At 45.0% G+C, this 13,631-nt stretch overlaps 1 protein-coding gene across 2 annotated transcripts in view; it reads left to right on the forward strand.

Annotated features, from left to right (window-relative positions):
* The first annotated feature begins 898 nt into the window (after positions 1–898).
* cstf2 (cleavage stimulation factor, 3' pre-RNA, subunit 2) overlaps positions 899–13,631 on the forward strand; it is a 50,675-nt gene continuing 37,942 nt past the window's right edge. For both annotated transcript variants that reach the window (XM_084331563.1, XM_084331564.1), the window contains exons 1-4: positions 899–1,000; positions 3,750–3,828; positions 11,363–11,532; positions 12,752–12,888. In XM_084331563.1, the coding sequence (XP_084187689.1) occupies positions 922–1,000; positions 3,750–3,828; positions 11,363–11,532; positions 12,752–12,888 (465 nt within the window). In that variant the 5' untranslated portion in view covers positions 899–921. The remainder of the gene's footprint in view (positions 1,001–3,749; positions 3,829–11,362; positions 11,533–12,751; positions 12,889–13,631) is intronic.

Below are 13,631 nucleotides of genomic sequence, written 5' to 3' on the forward strand. Positions count from 1 at the left end.
CTTTGTTACCTATTCCGCCTGGATCTTTTTTGTATTTTGGGCTGTAAAATTGTCAAAGAATGTCTGAGGAGTAAGTGCTTTTGGCTTTTTTCCTTTGTTACTTCATCAATACCTCAGATGTTCAACACACATGTATGTGTAAGAATGTGTAATAACTAAGGCTGTCAAAGCTTTATTAACACATTAACCCACAATTATTTTAACGCCGCTATTTTTTAACCCAAGATTAATGTAAAAAAAAAAAAAAAAAAAATTTACCAGAGCTCTTGGGGGGCCACATCAAATGACGTGGCGGGCCGCATTTGGCCGCGGGCCATGAGTTTGACACCTATGCTGTAAAGGAATGTGAATCCCTGCCCACATTCAAAACCGCTCTTAAAGAGCACCTACGGGAGGCTGCAATTCGAAACTGGCCACCGTAAATGCCCAAAACCCCCACCACCTCCTAATAGACAGTCTCCTCCCCACCGCATGTATATATTCCCTCCCCGCCGTATGTATATTTCTCTCCCACCCACCCCCCCCTAATGTACAGTCCCCTCCCCATCATATGTATATACTCTGTCAGGATCTAGGGGTAACAGTACTGTATATTGGAATACCGTTTATGTCACAAATGTATCAGTACTAAATACCTATATGTCCCTATGCCATAAATGTCATGTATGTTGTGTATGTCATAAATGTCTATATGAATTGAAAATGGGGGACCCTGATGGAAACAAGACAAACGTCTTTCTCAGGTCTGAATCCCCTTAACAATTGTATGTGTTGAGCCGTACTGTATTGTACCCATTCTGCAATCTGTTAAATAAAGTTTTCATTCATTCATTCATTTATTCAAGAAGAAGAAGTACTGAAAACGGATATGACGTGCGTCCTCCGGTGTTACTTTGTGTCACTTTAATTTCTATCCCCAAAATGGCGGGTCTGGCTGCAGCAGTTGTCGCGGCCGCGGGCAGGGATCCAGCGGTGGATCGTTCACTGCGTTCAGTGTTTGGTAAGAATGTTGTTTATTGTATATGTATTGAGTTTGATAAACGGGTATGAGATGATGTTTTCTAGTTCGCCGTCGTTGTGACGGTGCTGTTGTTGTGTTGCTACTATCCTCAGCTAACGTCAGTCACTAGCTAACAGGCAACGAGGTAGCGAACACATCCTTTACTTCTTCTCCTCCCCACGGGTTTGTATAATGTTTGTGATGATATTACACGTCTAGTAGTGGAAAGTAATGTTCATGCAAAACGAGACTATATAGCTACGTTCACACTGCAAGCCTTAGTATGTCCCTATGCCATAAATGTCATGCATGTTGTGTATGTCATAATTTATGATGAATTGAAAATGGGGGACCCTGATGTAAACAGACGAAAGTCTTTCTCTGGTCTGCATCCCCTTAACAATTGTGTGTATTGAGCTGTACTGTACTGTACCCATTCTGCAATCTGTTAATAAAGTTTTCAATCAATCCATTCATTCATTTAGGTCGCTTTCACATATAGTTTTGGTGGACTCGGTGCGGTTCTGGGGGTGAAGTTGCAACATTGTTGCAACATTGTTGCATTCTTCATTTGGTTCGCTTGCGTTCACATAGTAGTCCAGTCATTATAGGCCAGAATTAGGCTAAACCTAGGACAAATTGCAACATTAGCAAACTCAACTGATTTTGTATCCTCAATATGTCTTTAGTGAGAGAAAAAAAGTCCCAAGGAATCCCATCATGGGAAATGTGTTTTTTTTCAATGTTTTGTTACCCCTATAGTCCAGTCATTATAGGCCAGAATTAGGCTAAACCTAGGACAAATTGCAACATTAGCAAACTCAACTGATTTTGTATCCTCAATATGTCTTTAGTGAGAGAAAAAAAGTCCCAAGGAATCCCATCATGGGAAATGTGTTTTTTTTTCAATGTACTTGATTGCTGGCAGGATCACTGACGACACTGTCTTTCAGAGATTGTGACGCGTTCAAATTTTGAGGTAGCTCAAAAGTAAAGATACCATTTGATTCTAGACAATCTCGGGTTTCCAATGAGACCAACCATGTCATGTTACCTCATTGGAAAGGGGGCTACATACCTAATTATTCAAAGTTAAGACGATTTTTTGGGGAGGGAAATATGGCCATCACCATTTTTCAAATGGTCTCTTGGCCTTCTACCTCAATATATGTTAATGGAAATGGGTTACATGGGTACCTACAAGCCTCCCCTATACAGACATACCAAATTTATGTTAAGCCCATGTAGTTTTGTGCAAGAATCATGTAGTGTTTTGCATGCTGTACAAATATGTAGTTTCCGCCTATTATAAAAAAAACCCATCTCCATGGACCTATCCCCACGGACATAAACCCTTGAGCCCCATCCTCGAGGACTGAGCTCCACAGAGCCTATCTACTAATATTCCAAGAAGAAAAAAATGTCTTTATCAAATGTTTTGATTAGTTCTGGTGTGTATGCTAATTGGTGCATATCAAATAAGATAATGTGTGATTTGCATGAGTAAACAGAATAATTCAATGAAGTTGTGATTGACTTTTTTTCTTGTCTTTGTGTGTGTAATCAGCTTGTGAGTTTTTATAGTGATATCTAAAAGTAAAATTTTCACCACTATGTTATAACAGGCATTTTTCGATATGAATATATATAGGTCGTTTTCAAAACTTTCCCATGATGGGATTCCTTGGGACTTTTTTTCCCTCACTAAGGACATAATGAGGATACAAAATCAGTTGAGTTTGCTACTGTTGCAATTTGTCCTAGGTTTTTTCATATAATGACTGGACTATAGAGAAATCTGTCAGCGCACCGAGACCTTCTGAACAATGTCACGCGGTCGAAAAGGGCGCTTGTCTATTGGACAGTGGAAATGTGTGTGTGGCAGTGTGGCTGCAAGCCGTGTGTGTGCGCGCGCGTGTGTGTGGAGCGAGTTTTGACATGGCATTGATCCATTGTTCTATTGAAGCACATTACCACCATCCTCTCGCTAAACAACTTGTAGACCAATAATAATAATATAATAATAATAGTATTGACGTGGCATTGATCCATTATTAATGCCGTGCGCCTCGGTAATAATAATAAGCCGCGTTTTTCTTCCTTCTTCCCAAGATGCACAGTTAGATATATATATTATAGATAGATAGATAGATAGAGAGATTAGATGCAGTGTGCTTGTTTTGCAGTGAGTGCTGCAAGCAGTGGTAATAATAATCACTTCCTATATTTGGTTCGCGTTTGGTCCGCTGAAGCCGAACCGAGACCTACGTTTTCAGGCGGACTAGAGTTCGCCTGCTTGGTCCGCGGACCGAGTTCGACGCGCATTCACACAGACCCGAAAAACCGGACTATTGAATTCTGGTCCGAAAGTCCGGACCAAACAGCCCCTGTGTGAAAGCGACCTTAGTGCTCAATTCCCATGCATTGCTCAAATAAGCTTTTTTTGTTTGGCTGTTCACATAATAATAATAATATTTAAATGTTTTAAATGTGGTCAATATCAGATTCCATGTTTGTATCCACTGAGTGACTCCCGACTCAGTTTCAGACTGAGGTTGCATTGCAAAAATCTGACTTATATCTGATTTAGGACCACATTGTGATTTTGTAGCTGTTCACACTGTTGTGAAAAAAATCACATCTTAATATGAGCAAAATAAATCAAATTCGGGCCATTTTGCCTGCAGTGCTGTGAACGTAGCCTAAACATTATGGAAAAGCGTGACTTTAAGCTTGACTTCTCTTTCAGTGGGAAACATTCCATACGAAGCAACAGAGGAGCAGTTGAAGGACATCTTCTCTGAAGTGGGTCTCGTCGTCAGCTTCAGGTAAGGAGGAACACTTGACACACCTCGTTATCTCGGAGGTGATCTACCGGTATGTTGACCAGTAGGAAGCGTGCTACTATCTCACTACGAGAAACCAGAACGAAGACGGTCTTTCCTACCCTCTAATCTGCAATGATGTGTAACTTGAGTTGCAAAAGAAAAGTTGACCGATACAAACCAATATCACTACTATAATATTACACTTTCCTGGCTGCAAAAGCTAAAGGAACCTCTTCCACTTCTCCAAGAGTCCACAGTGCAACGCGCACAACTCGTCCTTGTTCCGCCGGCTGTACTGTCCTGACCAACTAACGTTAGTGCAGCGTAGCTAGCTAGCAACATCCCGGCGATGTGGCAGTGGATTGCACAAATACTGTGTGAGAGGTCAGCTGTTCTCCATAAAAATAGCATATTTGGATACGTTTGACCATTTCTCAAAAACAGAAAATCATGTATTTTTTTTTTAAATACAGAAAAGGATCACCAAGTTACCATTTCTCAAAAAATATAAATAAATACAGAAAATAAGCACTCGTTCACTCAGTGGACATTTCTAGCTCAATGCGAGGACTGCTGCTGCTGGCTAATAATATGGTCAATACGCCGGGAGATCTTTGATGAGGCAACACGCATGTCATCCTCAAGGCTCAACTTGGCCCTACATTTAGTTTTCAGAGCTGTCATGGATGAAAAGCCAGCTTCACACAGATATGTGGTGCTGAATGGTATCAACACCTTAACTGCTGCATCATGAGATACTTGGTACTCAGCACCACACTCTGAAACTAGCTCTCCAGGTGGATGTATCAGATGAGATTTCAATGAGTTCTTCCAAGAGTTTGGAGGAGATGTGTCCGGAAGCTTTGTCTCAATGTTGTCTGTAAAGTTTTTTTTTTTATCCAGAGTAACTTGGTGATCCTTTTCTGTGTTTTATTAAATAATGATTTTGAGAAATGGTCAAACTTATCCAAATATGGTATTTTCATGGGAAACAGTGCAGCTGCAACAGATAGCACTTTAGTGATAATTTTCTGTAATCCAAAAAGAATAAAAAATATTTTAATTTTTTTTTATAAATCTCAAGGCACCCCTGGCAGCTCTCTGCGGCACCCCTGTTGAGAACTGCTGCTCTAGGGCAGTGGTGTGGTTTTGCCAAAGACGGGAGCCGGAGGGTAGTGGCCAGAAGAAGGCAGCACATTATGACGACAGAATAATAATCATGTCAAGTTACATTATATTTCTATTTATTAGGGCGGCTAGGTGGTGTAGTGGGCAAGGCACTCGCCACCAGTGTGGAGACGCTGGATTCGCGTGTTCGAATCCAGCTCTCCACATTGTTTTCAGTTTAGCTGGTCGTCCGCAGTAATACACATTGGCCGTATTACGGGGAGGGAAACTGAAGGGTGGGGATCGGGCGTTGTGAACAAGCGACTCCTACAAGTCGGTTGGTGCGCCTGCGCAGTAGAATCAGGAAGTGTCGGGGGCAGCGTGAGCCTCCCACGCGTTACTCCTCGCCACTGAGAGATCGAGCTGCGCAGGTGAAAAGATGCGACTGCTGTTACCTCAAGTACCGGAGGGGACTTGTGCTATGTATGACTTAGTCCACATTGCAGCCGGCTTGTGGGAGGCAAGAAACAGCGTTCGTGACAGGGGAGGGTTGAATTGGATGATACGAAATTGGGATGGGAGAAAAATATAGAAAATGGGAGAAAAAGTGGATCAAAAAAAAATATTTCTATTTATTAAAGAGATTTGCCCTACATTCAGTGGTGTGTCAGGGGGGATAAGTCTATGGATGTACGTGCTCCTCATCCTGGCTGGCTCCTCATAGAGGGGGTGGGAGGGGTTCTCATCTTGGCTAGCTCCTCATAGAGGGGGTGGGAGGGGTTCTCATCTTGGCTAGCTCTTCATAGAGGGGGTGGGAGGGGTTCTCAACTTCTCATCCTGGCTAGCTCCTTATAGAGGGGGTGGGAGGGGTTCTCATCTTGGCTAGCTCCTCATAGAGGAGGTGGGACGGGTTCTCAACATCTCATCTTGGCTAGCTCCTCATAGAGGGGGTGGGAGGGGTTCTCATCCTGGCTAGCTCCTCATAGAGGGGGTGGGAGGGGTTCTCATCCTGGCTAGCTCCTCATAGAGGGGGTGGGAGGGGTTCTCATCCTGGCTAGCTCCTCATAGAGGGGGTGGGAGGGGTTCTCATCCTGGCTAGCTCCTCATAGAGTGGGTGGGAGGGGTTCTCATCCTGGCTAGCTCCTCATAGAGTGGGTGGGAGGGGTTCTCATCCTGGCTAGCTCCTCATAGAGTGGGTGGGAGGGGTTCTCATCCTGGCTAGCTCCTCATTGCCCCTTTTCCACTGCATGGTACCTACTCGACTCTACTCTGCCTTTTCGGTTTTCCATTGCCAAAAGTACCTGGTACCGGGTACTTTTTTAGTACCTGCTTTGTCGAGGTTCCAACTCCAAGCGAGTAGAAGTGGTACCAGAAAAGTGATGTGAAACACTGCAGACCACTGATTGGTCAGAAGAGAGAAGCGTCACACGTTGGAGCGTCCTGCACAAAACACAACACCGCCATCTTTATTTATTTTATTTATTTAGGATTTCATTATTTGTTTGCAGCAGGAACAAGTGCAATAAACAAAAGGATACATTCACTGTGTTCTGCCTCATTTATTGATGAAACAACCAACATCAACACAATTTACCACCAAGAGCGGAGAGTTTAGTCTCACAATAAGATAGCTGATTTGTTAAGCTTGTTGTTAGCTTATGTGCTAATGTGATTGCGTTTGACCATTATAAGAGTTAGCATTGTGGCTACTAGCGTACATAGCGTGATCAATATAACTCCCTATTGATTGTTTGTACTAGTGACGTTAATGCTAGTAGAATAGACACAACGTGAGGTAAAACTTCATCATCATCCATTTTAAACCGTTATTACCTAATGCTAACGTTAGCAGAATAGACACGAGAGGTAACGTTAACGCTAGTAGAATAGACACGAGAGGTAACGTTAACGTTAGCAGAATAGACACGAGAGGTAACGTTAACGCTAGTAGAATAGACACGAGAGGTAACGTTAACGTTAGCAGAATAGACCCAACGAGAGTCTGGTTAATGTTGTTATTGATTGAAACTGTGTTTACTCTGGCTTGCTCCAAGCCCCCACGGACATAGCTATGCTCACGGAGCTCTCATGTTGTACGCCAGCGGCCCGCCTCCCCACACGGAGATGAAACTGAATACTACCTGCAGTGGAAAACGAACGAAGTACCAGGTACCTAAAGCGAGTAGAGTCGAGTAGGTATTATGCAATGGAAAAGAGGCAATAGAGGGGGTGGGAGGGGTTCTCATCTTGGCTAGCTCCTCATAGAGGGGTTCTCATCTTGACTAGCCCCTCAGAGGGGGTGGGAGGGGTTCTCATCTTGACTAGCTCCTCAGAGGGGGTGGGAGGGGTTCTCATCTTGACTAGCTCCTCATAGAGGGGGTGGGAGGGGTTCTCATCTTGACTAGCTCCTCATAGAGGGGGTGGGAGGGGTTCTCATCTTCACTAGCTCCTCATAGAGGGGGTGGGAGGGGTTCTCATCTTCACTAGCTCTTCATAGAGGGGGTGGGAGGGGTTCTCATCTTGACTAGCTCCTCATAGAGGGGGTGGGAGGGGTTCTCATCTTGACTAGCTCCTCAGAGGGGGTGGGAGGGGTTCTCATCTTGACTAGCTCCTCATAGAGGGGGTGGGAGGGGTTCTCATCTTGACTAGCTCCTCATAGAGGGGGTGGGAGGGGTTCTCATCTTGACTAGCTCCTCAGAGGGGGTGGGAGGGGTTCTCATCTTGACTAGCTCCTCATTGAGGGGGTGGGAGGGGTTCTCATCTTGACTAGCTCCTCATAGAGGGGGTGGGAGGGGTTCTCATCTTGACTAGCTCCTCATAGAGGGGGTGGGAGGGGTTCTCATCTTGACTAGCTCCTCATAGAGGGGGTGGGAGGGGTTCTCATCTTGACTAGCTCCTCATAGAGGGGGTGGGAGGGGTTCTCATCTTGACTAGCTCCTCATAGAGGGGGTGGGAGGGGTTCTCATCTTGACTAGCTCCTCATAGAGGGGGTGGGAGGGGTTCTCATCTTGACTAGCTCCTCAGAGGGGGTGGGAGGGGTTCTCATCTTGACTAGCTCCTCATTGAGGGGGTGGGAGGGGTTCTCATCTTGACTAGCTCCTCATAGAGGGGGTGGGAGGGGTTCTCATCTTGACTAGCTCCTCAGAGGGGGTGGGAGGGGTTCTCATCTTGACTAGCTCCTCATAGAGGGCGTGGGAGGGGTTCTCATTTTGACTAGCTCATAGAGGGGGTGGGAGGGGTTCTCATCTTGACTAGCTCATTGAGGGGGTGGGAGGGGTTCTCATCTTGACTAGCTCCTCATTGAGGGGGTGGGAGGGGTTCTCATCTTGACTAGCTCCTCATAGAGGGGGTGGGAGGGGTTCTCATCTTGACTAGCTCCTCATAGAGGGGGTGGGAGGGGTTCTCATCTTGACTAGCTCCTCATAGAGGGGGTGGGAGGGGTTCTCATCTTGACTAGCTCCTCATAGAGGGGGTGGGAGGGGTTCTCATCTTGACTAGCTCCTCATAGAGGGGGTGGGAGGGGTTCTCATCTTGACTAGCTCCTCATAGAGGGGGTGGGGTGGGTTCGGTACGGATACGTGTACCACCTTTACACCCCTAGTCAAATTGTATTAGAAATAGAACATAGTTTATTTCTGTTTCTGTGGCCACAGAAAGAGTGTCCTCAGTTTACAATCGGAGACAAATGTGTACACACAAGCGTCTGACCAGGAAGTGAGAGAGAGCTCTGGTCAGACTGTTACAATTAAGTACAAAGTTGACATGATGTCAAAAAGATGACAAATTAATAACGGATATGACAAGAGAAAGGTAAACAAAGATGGGTTTAGGGGGTTTGGCGTGTCTCACGCGAGACTGGAGACGAGGCCACATGTCACACCTCCTGGGCCTTGGCTGTTGTTTTAAGAACACTGTTAAGACTGTCGCCCCCTAGTGTCTGGGCTGTATACTAGTTAACTATATTAACTAGTCAAGGCTGTACAGAGAATATGTATTTAAACAGAGCTATGGACACGATACTATTTTCCAAGACAAGCAGCTCCTGGCTGTACGGTCATCAGGTTTCATGATATGATTTATGATATGATAAATTTATTCATATTGCGCCCCTCAACCAGTAGTTACATCAGCCCGGGGCGCAGCGCTGGGAAAGAATAGAAAACAAAGACAGACGGGAAACGATAAGAAAACAGAAAAAATACATACAGGCCAACCAAGCAGACTGAGAACAGCCGGACATAATACACCCGTCGCACTACAACACAAAACTAGCTTAAGGATTTTTTTATGGTGAAAAGGTGGGTTTTGAGCCTTAAAGGTGTTTAGTGGATGGGGTGCCCGGGTGGCGCACCACTAGGGATGCCCCCCGGACCCCGGTTTTAAACGGGAACCGGTACTATATTAGAAAATACCGGAGTATTTATAAGCTCCGACGTCCTCGGTACTGCTATCGATACTCTAGAGAAATTATTATTATTATTATTATTATTATTTAAAAGTTGCGAACGATCTCTCCTCTCTCTGTCTCTGCACGAGAAGCGAGTCGCAGCGAGTCATTATTACACACACTCCTCGCGAGTCGCGCTACACATACATACGGGTACTCCTTAATGAAAGCGCTGTCAATAGTATGCAGCTGCAGCACGTCAGACCGCAGCGCTTACAAGCCCCGCACATACAAGCCCCGCACACCTGATGTGCTGCAGCTGGAAGCATCTCAGCGCTGTCTCCGTGCTGACGCGCGCTGCACACAGACACAGACAGCTCTGCATGGACTGAGTCGTGATGGCGGATAGAGCGAAGCGTTCACAAGTGCAACAAAACATTTGCCAGTAAGGGTGGCACTGGCAATACGAGCAATCTATCAAAACATTTGTTTGCAAAACACTATATTAGTGTGCAGAAATGCGCCGTATTCGACTGCCTTGCGCGCAGTGGTCCATCTGCATCCACGTCCACTGCAGCCGGTAAGCCAAGATACGGAGTTTCCTAGGCTAATAACGAATTATTACAAATAGGCTAATAAACAAAATAATTGTTTAGCTACAAATACTACAATCTAAAAACTTTTTATAGATCGTCAAGCTGAGGTCAGCCACCAGTGTCCCAGGCCAGTGAGCCCACCACACATCCTCCCTCTACCTCCACCACCCAAAGTCCTTTCTCCCTAGCAGCTAGAGGAAAGATGACAGAGGATAGGGTGAACGAGTGTCACAGGGCTGTGACAAAGTTTGTTGTCAAAGGCCTGCACCCGTTCTCTACAGTGGAGTCCAAGGACTTTAGGTAACAACTAATCATTCAGTGTATATCGTTTTTTTTGTATACATAGTTGTCTAACTTGTCTGTTGTTGTTATAAGTTATTATTGAAGCAGCTATTCCCACCACTCCACACAAATTTACAATAATTCAATCATTTCTAATCTTTACTGTAGGGAGATGACCAATGCTCTCAACTGCAAATATAAAAAGCATAAAAAAATTATCAAAAAGAACCGATAAGAGTATCGATAAAGTACCGAACCGTTAAGCAGTATCGATAGGAGTAGTAGTATCGATAAAATCCTAACGATACCCATCCCTACGCACCACGTAACGCACTGCAGTAGTGCAACATGGCCGTCCCGGGTTCGACTCCCGTACCCTGCGACCTTTGCTGCATGTCTTCCCCCCCCCCGTATCTCTCTCCCATCCTTCCTCTCTGCCGGACTTGTCCAATAAACTAATACAAATCTACCAAAAATATTTAAAAAAAAAAAGTGTTTAGCTGGAGCTTGGAGACCGCTTAGGGCTTTGTAAGCGAACATGATGGTCTTGAAATGTATTCTTTGTTTCGCCGGGAGCCAGTGTGGGGATGCAAGGACTGGGGAGACGTAGTGTTCCCTCACCATGCTCTGGGAGAGATTCCGTTGGGTTGGCCTTCTTCCTCTCGAGGACTTATCTCAAACCCTGCCCCTTTCTTGATCCTCCAATCACAGCTGTCGCTTACCTCGGACAAACTTTGTTTGTACGAGGAAGTCTGAGGTAAGCGACAGCTGTGATTGGAGGATCAAGAAAAGAGGGCAGGGTTTGAGATAGGTCCATTGTTGGCATGTATATACCGAGCCATTATAAGGGTTACAATAGCTCTCTGGTTATTGTCCATTCCCGGTCAGCGTTCACTGGGGCGACAGTGGCTCGGGACTCAGGTAGAGCAGTCGTCTGGCCATCCGGAGGTTCCCGGTTCCATTCCCGGGCAGCGTGTCGATGTGTCCTTGAGCAAGACGCTTAACCCCTAATTGCTCCCGATGAGCAGGTTGGCTCTGCCGTCGGGTGTGTGAATGTGTGAGTGAACGGGTAAAAATGTGAGCAACAAATTGTAAAGCGCTTTGGATAAAAAGCGATATATAAAAAAGCAGCCATTTACGTTCACGTCTGCCCGGTTCCCAGGTTGGTGTACGACAGGGAGACCGGGAAGCCGAAGGGATATGGCTTCTGTGAGTACCAGGACCAGGAGACGGCCCTCAGCGCCATGCGCAACCTCAACGGGAGGGAGTTCAGCGGCCGCGCCCTCCGTGTCGACAACGCCGCCAGCGAGAAGAACAAGGAGGAGCTCAAGAGTAAGTGTTGTTTTACAAACGACGTTCTGACGGTGATGTTCTCGCATGAATCACTCGAGTGGTACTCGGGTAATTGTTTAGGGCAGCGGTTCTCAAACTCTACGGGGGGGCGGCCAAAAGTGGGGTCGTGGGTAGGTGACTAAATATGCCTCGTTTTATAAATGTGTATTGATTACATAGTGCTGTAATTAAATCTTCTAATAAATATGCATGATCAAGTTCAACAACGTGTGCTTTTATTTTGATATTCCTTAATTTAAGTGTGGCGTCCCCAAAAAAAATCTGAAATCAAATGGGGTCGTGGTATAAAAAAGTTTGAGAACCCTTGGTTTAGGGAAATACATTTTTAGAATGCATCTTTTAAAGAGCATGGCAGCAGCAATAACGAGATATTGAGTCACACACACACACATTATCGATTTTTTTTATCTCTCACTCCGCAGACATAACAACGCACAGCGATATACCCAATGCTTGATGCGTATTGTCAGTTGAGTCCGTTTATCATTTGTAATAATTACATTACCTCCACTCTGTCTGCAGCAGGTGTCTCCGCTCATGGACGGGTATGTCTGTATCGATACTGGATCTATGAATGTTGTTGGCACAATTTGGAAATACACAAACACAAAGCGCTGTTTTAAAAAGATCTTTTCAGATAACGCTAAGCTAGCTTTCAACGCAACAAGGTTTCCGCGGTGCGCTCTCGTGCTCCACAGCTGACCAGTGTTGTCTTCCTGCGACAACTCGCGCCTCGCGGGATTTCAGAGCGAGATTTCTGTTTTCAGTGGGGAAAAAACGAGTGCTTTTGGTTTTGCATTCGGTTAGACCAGGGGTTCTCAAACTTCTTTATACCACGACCCCATTTTATTTAGGTATTTTTTTGGTGACCCCACACTTCATGTATTGTGTGATTTCAACGTGGAATTAAGGAATATCACAATAAAAGCACATGTTGTTGAACTGATAACTGACTCGACTGACAAGCATCGGATATATCGTGCATATTTATTAGAACATTTTATTACAGCACTATGTTATCAATACACATTTATAAAACCAGGCATATTTAGCCAATATATATATATATATATATATATTTTTTTTTACTTGCCACTGTCGTCTACCCACGACCCCACTTTGGGTGGTGACCCGTAGTTTGATGACCCCTGGGTTAGAGCCATCAGGGCAGGTCTGTAATGTTGACTGTGCTCCACAGGCTTGGGGACCGGGGCCCCCATCATCGAGTCTCCCTACGGGGACAACATTCAGTCGGACGAGGCCCCGGAGTCCATCAGCCGCGCCGTGGCCAGTCTGCCTCCAGAGCAGATGTTCGAGCTCATGAAGCAGATGAAGGTACGTCTTTCTACTCATTTCACCTGTTTTAAAGGTCCGTATTATACTCCTTTTATTATACTCCTTTTATTATACTCTTTTTACTATACTCTTTTTAATCTCTTAACTCATTCAGAGCCACGCCCATATGACCAAATTAGGTCTAGCGTGCCAGCACTGAAGTCAATGGGAGGACGGGGATATTTGCGAACGCTTAAACTATATCTTAAATTATGCCAGCTTGTGAGAATTCGTTGTAGCCAGCCAGCTAACGTTAATGCCATTCAGAATTTATTAACATAGCTACAACAACACAGTAACGTTAATATAATTACATGCATAATTTTTTACAATGAACGGTGGGGCTAATCGAAAGGACTGGACACGGACAAGTTAAACGGCAATCAATAAATTTAATACAACAGGTAGTTCGAGCTGCACTTTCGTGCCTATACGACCGCACCACAGCCACATTTGACGAGCTCTCTCTCTCCTGCCGATTTAAATTCAGCAGCTCTTCCTCGACCTCGAGTGCCTGTAGCTGTCTGCATTTGCACAACGGCGTCAATCCCTGCTGCTAGCTAACGTTAAAACTAACCTAAAGTTAGTTGTTCACCAACAATCTACAGACACCAACTGAACAAACACAGAACCGGACTACACAAGCAGACAGCGAAGCATCATAAATACTTCCGGTCGGGGGGTTTAAAAATAAAACACAGGAAACACGTTTATTTTGTACATTATCTAACGTTAAAGCGAAG

The sequence above is a fragment of the Notolepis coatsorum genome, assembly GCF_963971535.1.
Source record: "Notolepis coatsorum genome assembly, chromosome: 16".
Classification (NCBI taxonomy): domain Eukaryota; kingdom Metazoa; phylum Chordata; class Actinopteri; order Aulopiformes; family Paralepididae; genus Notolepis; species Notolepis coatsorum.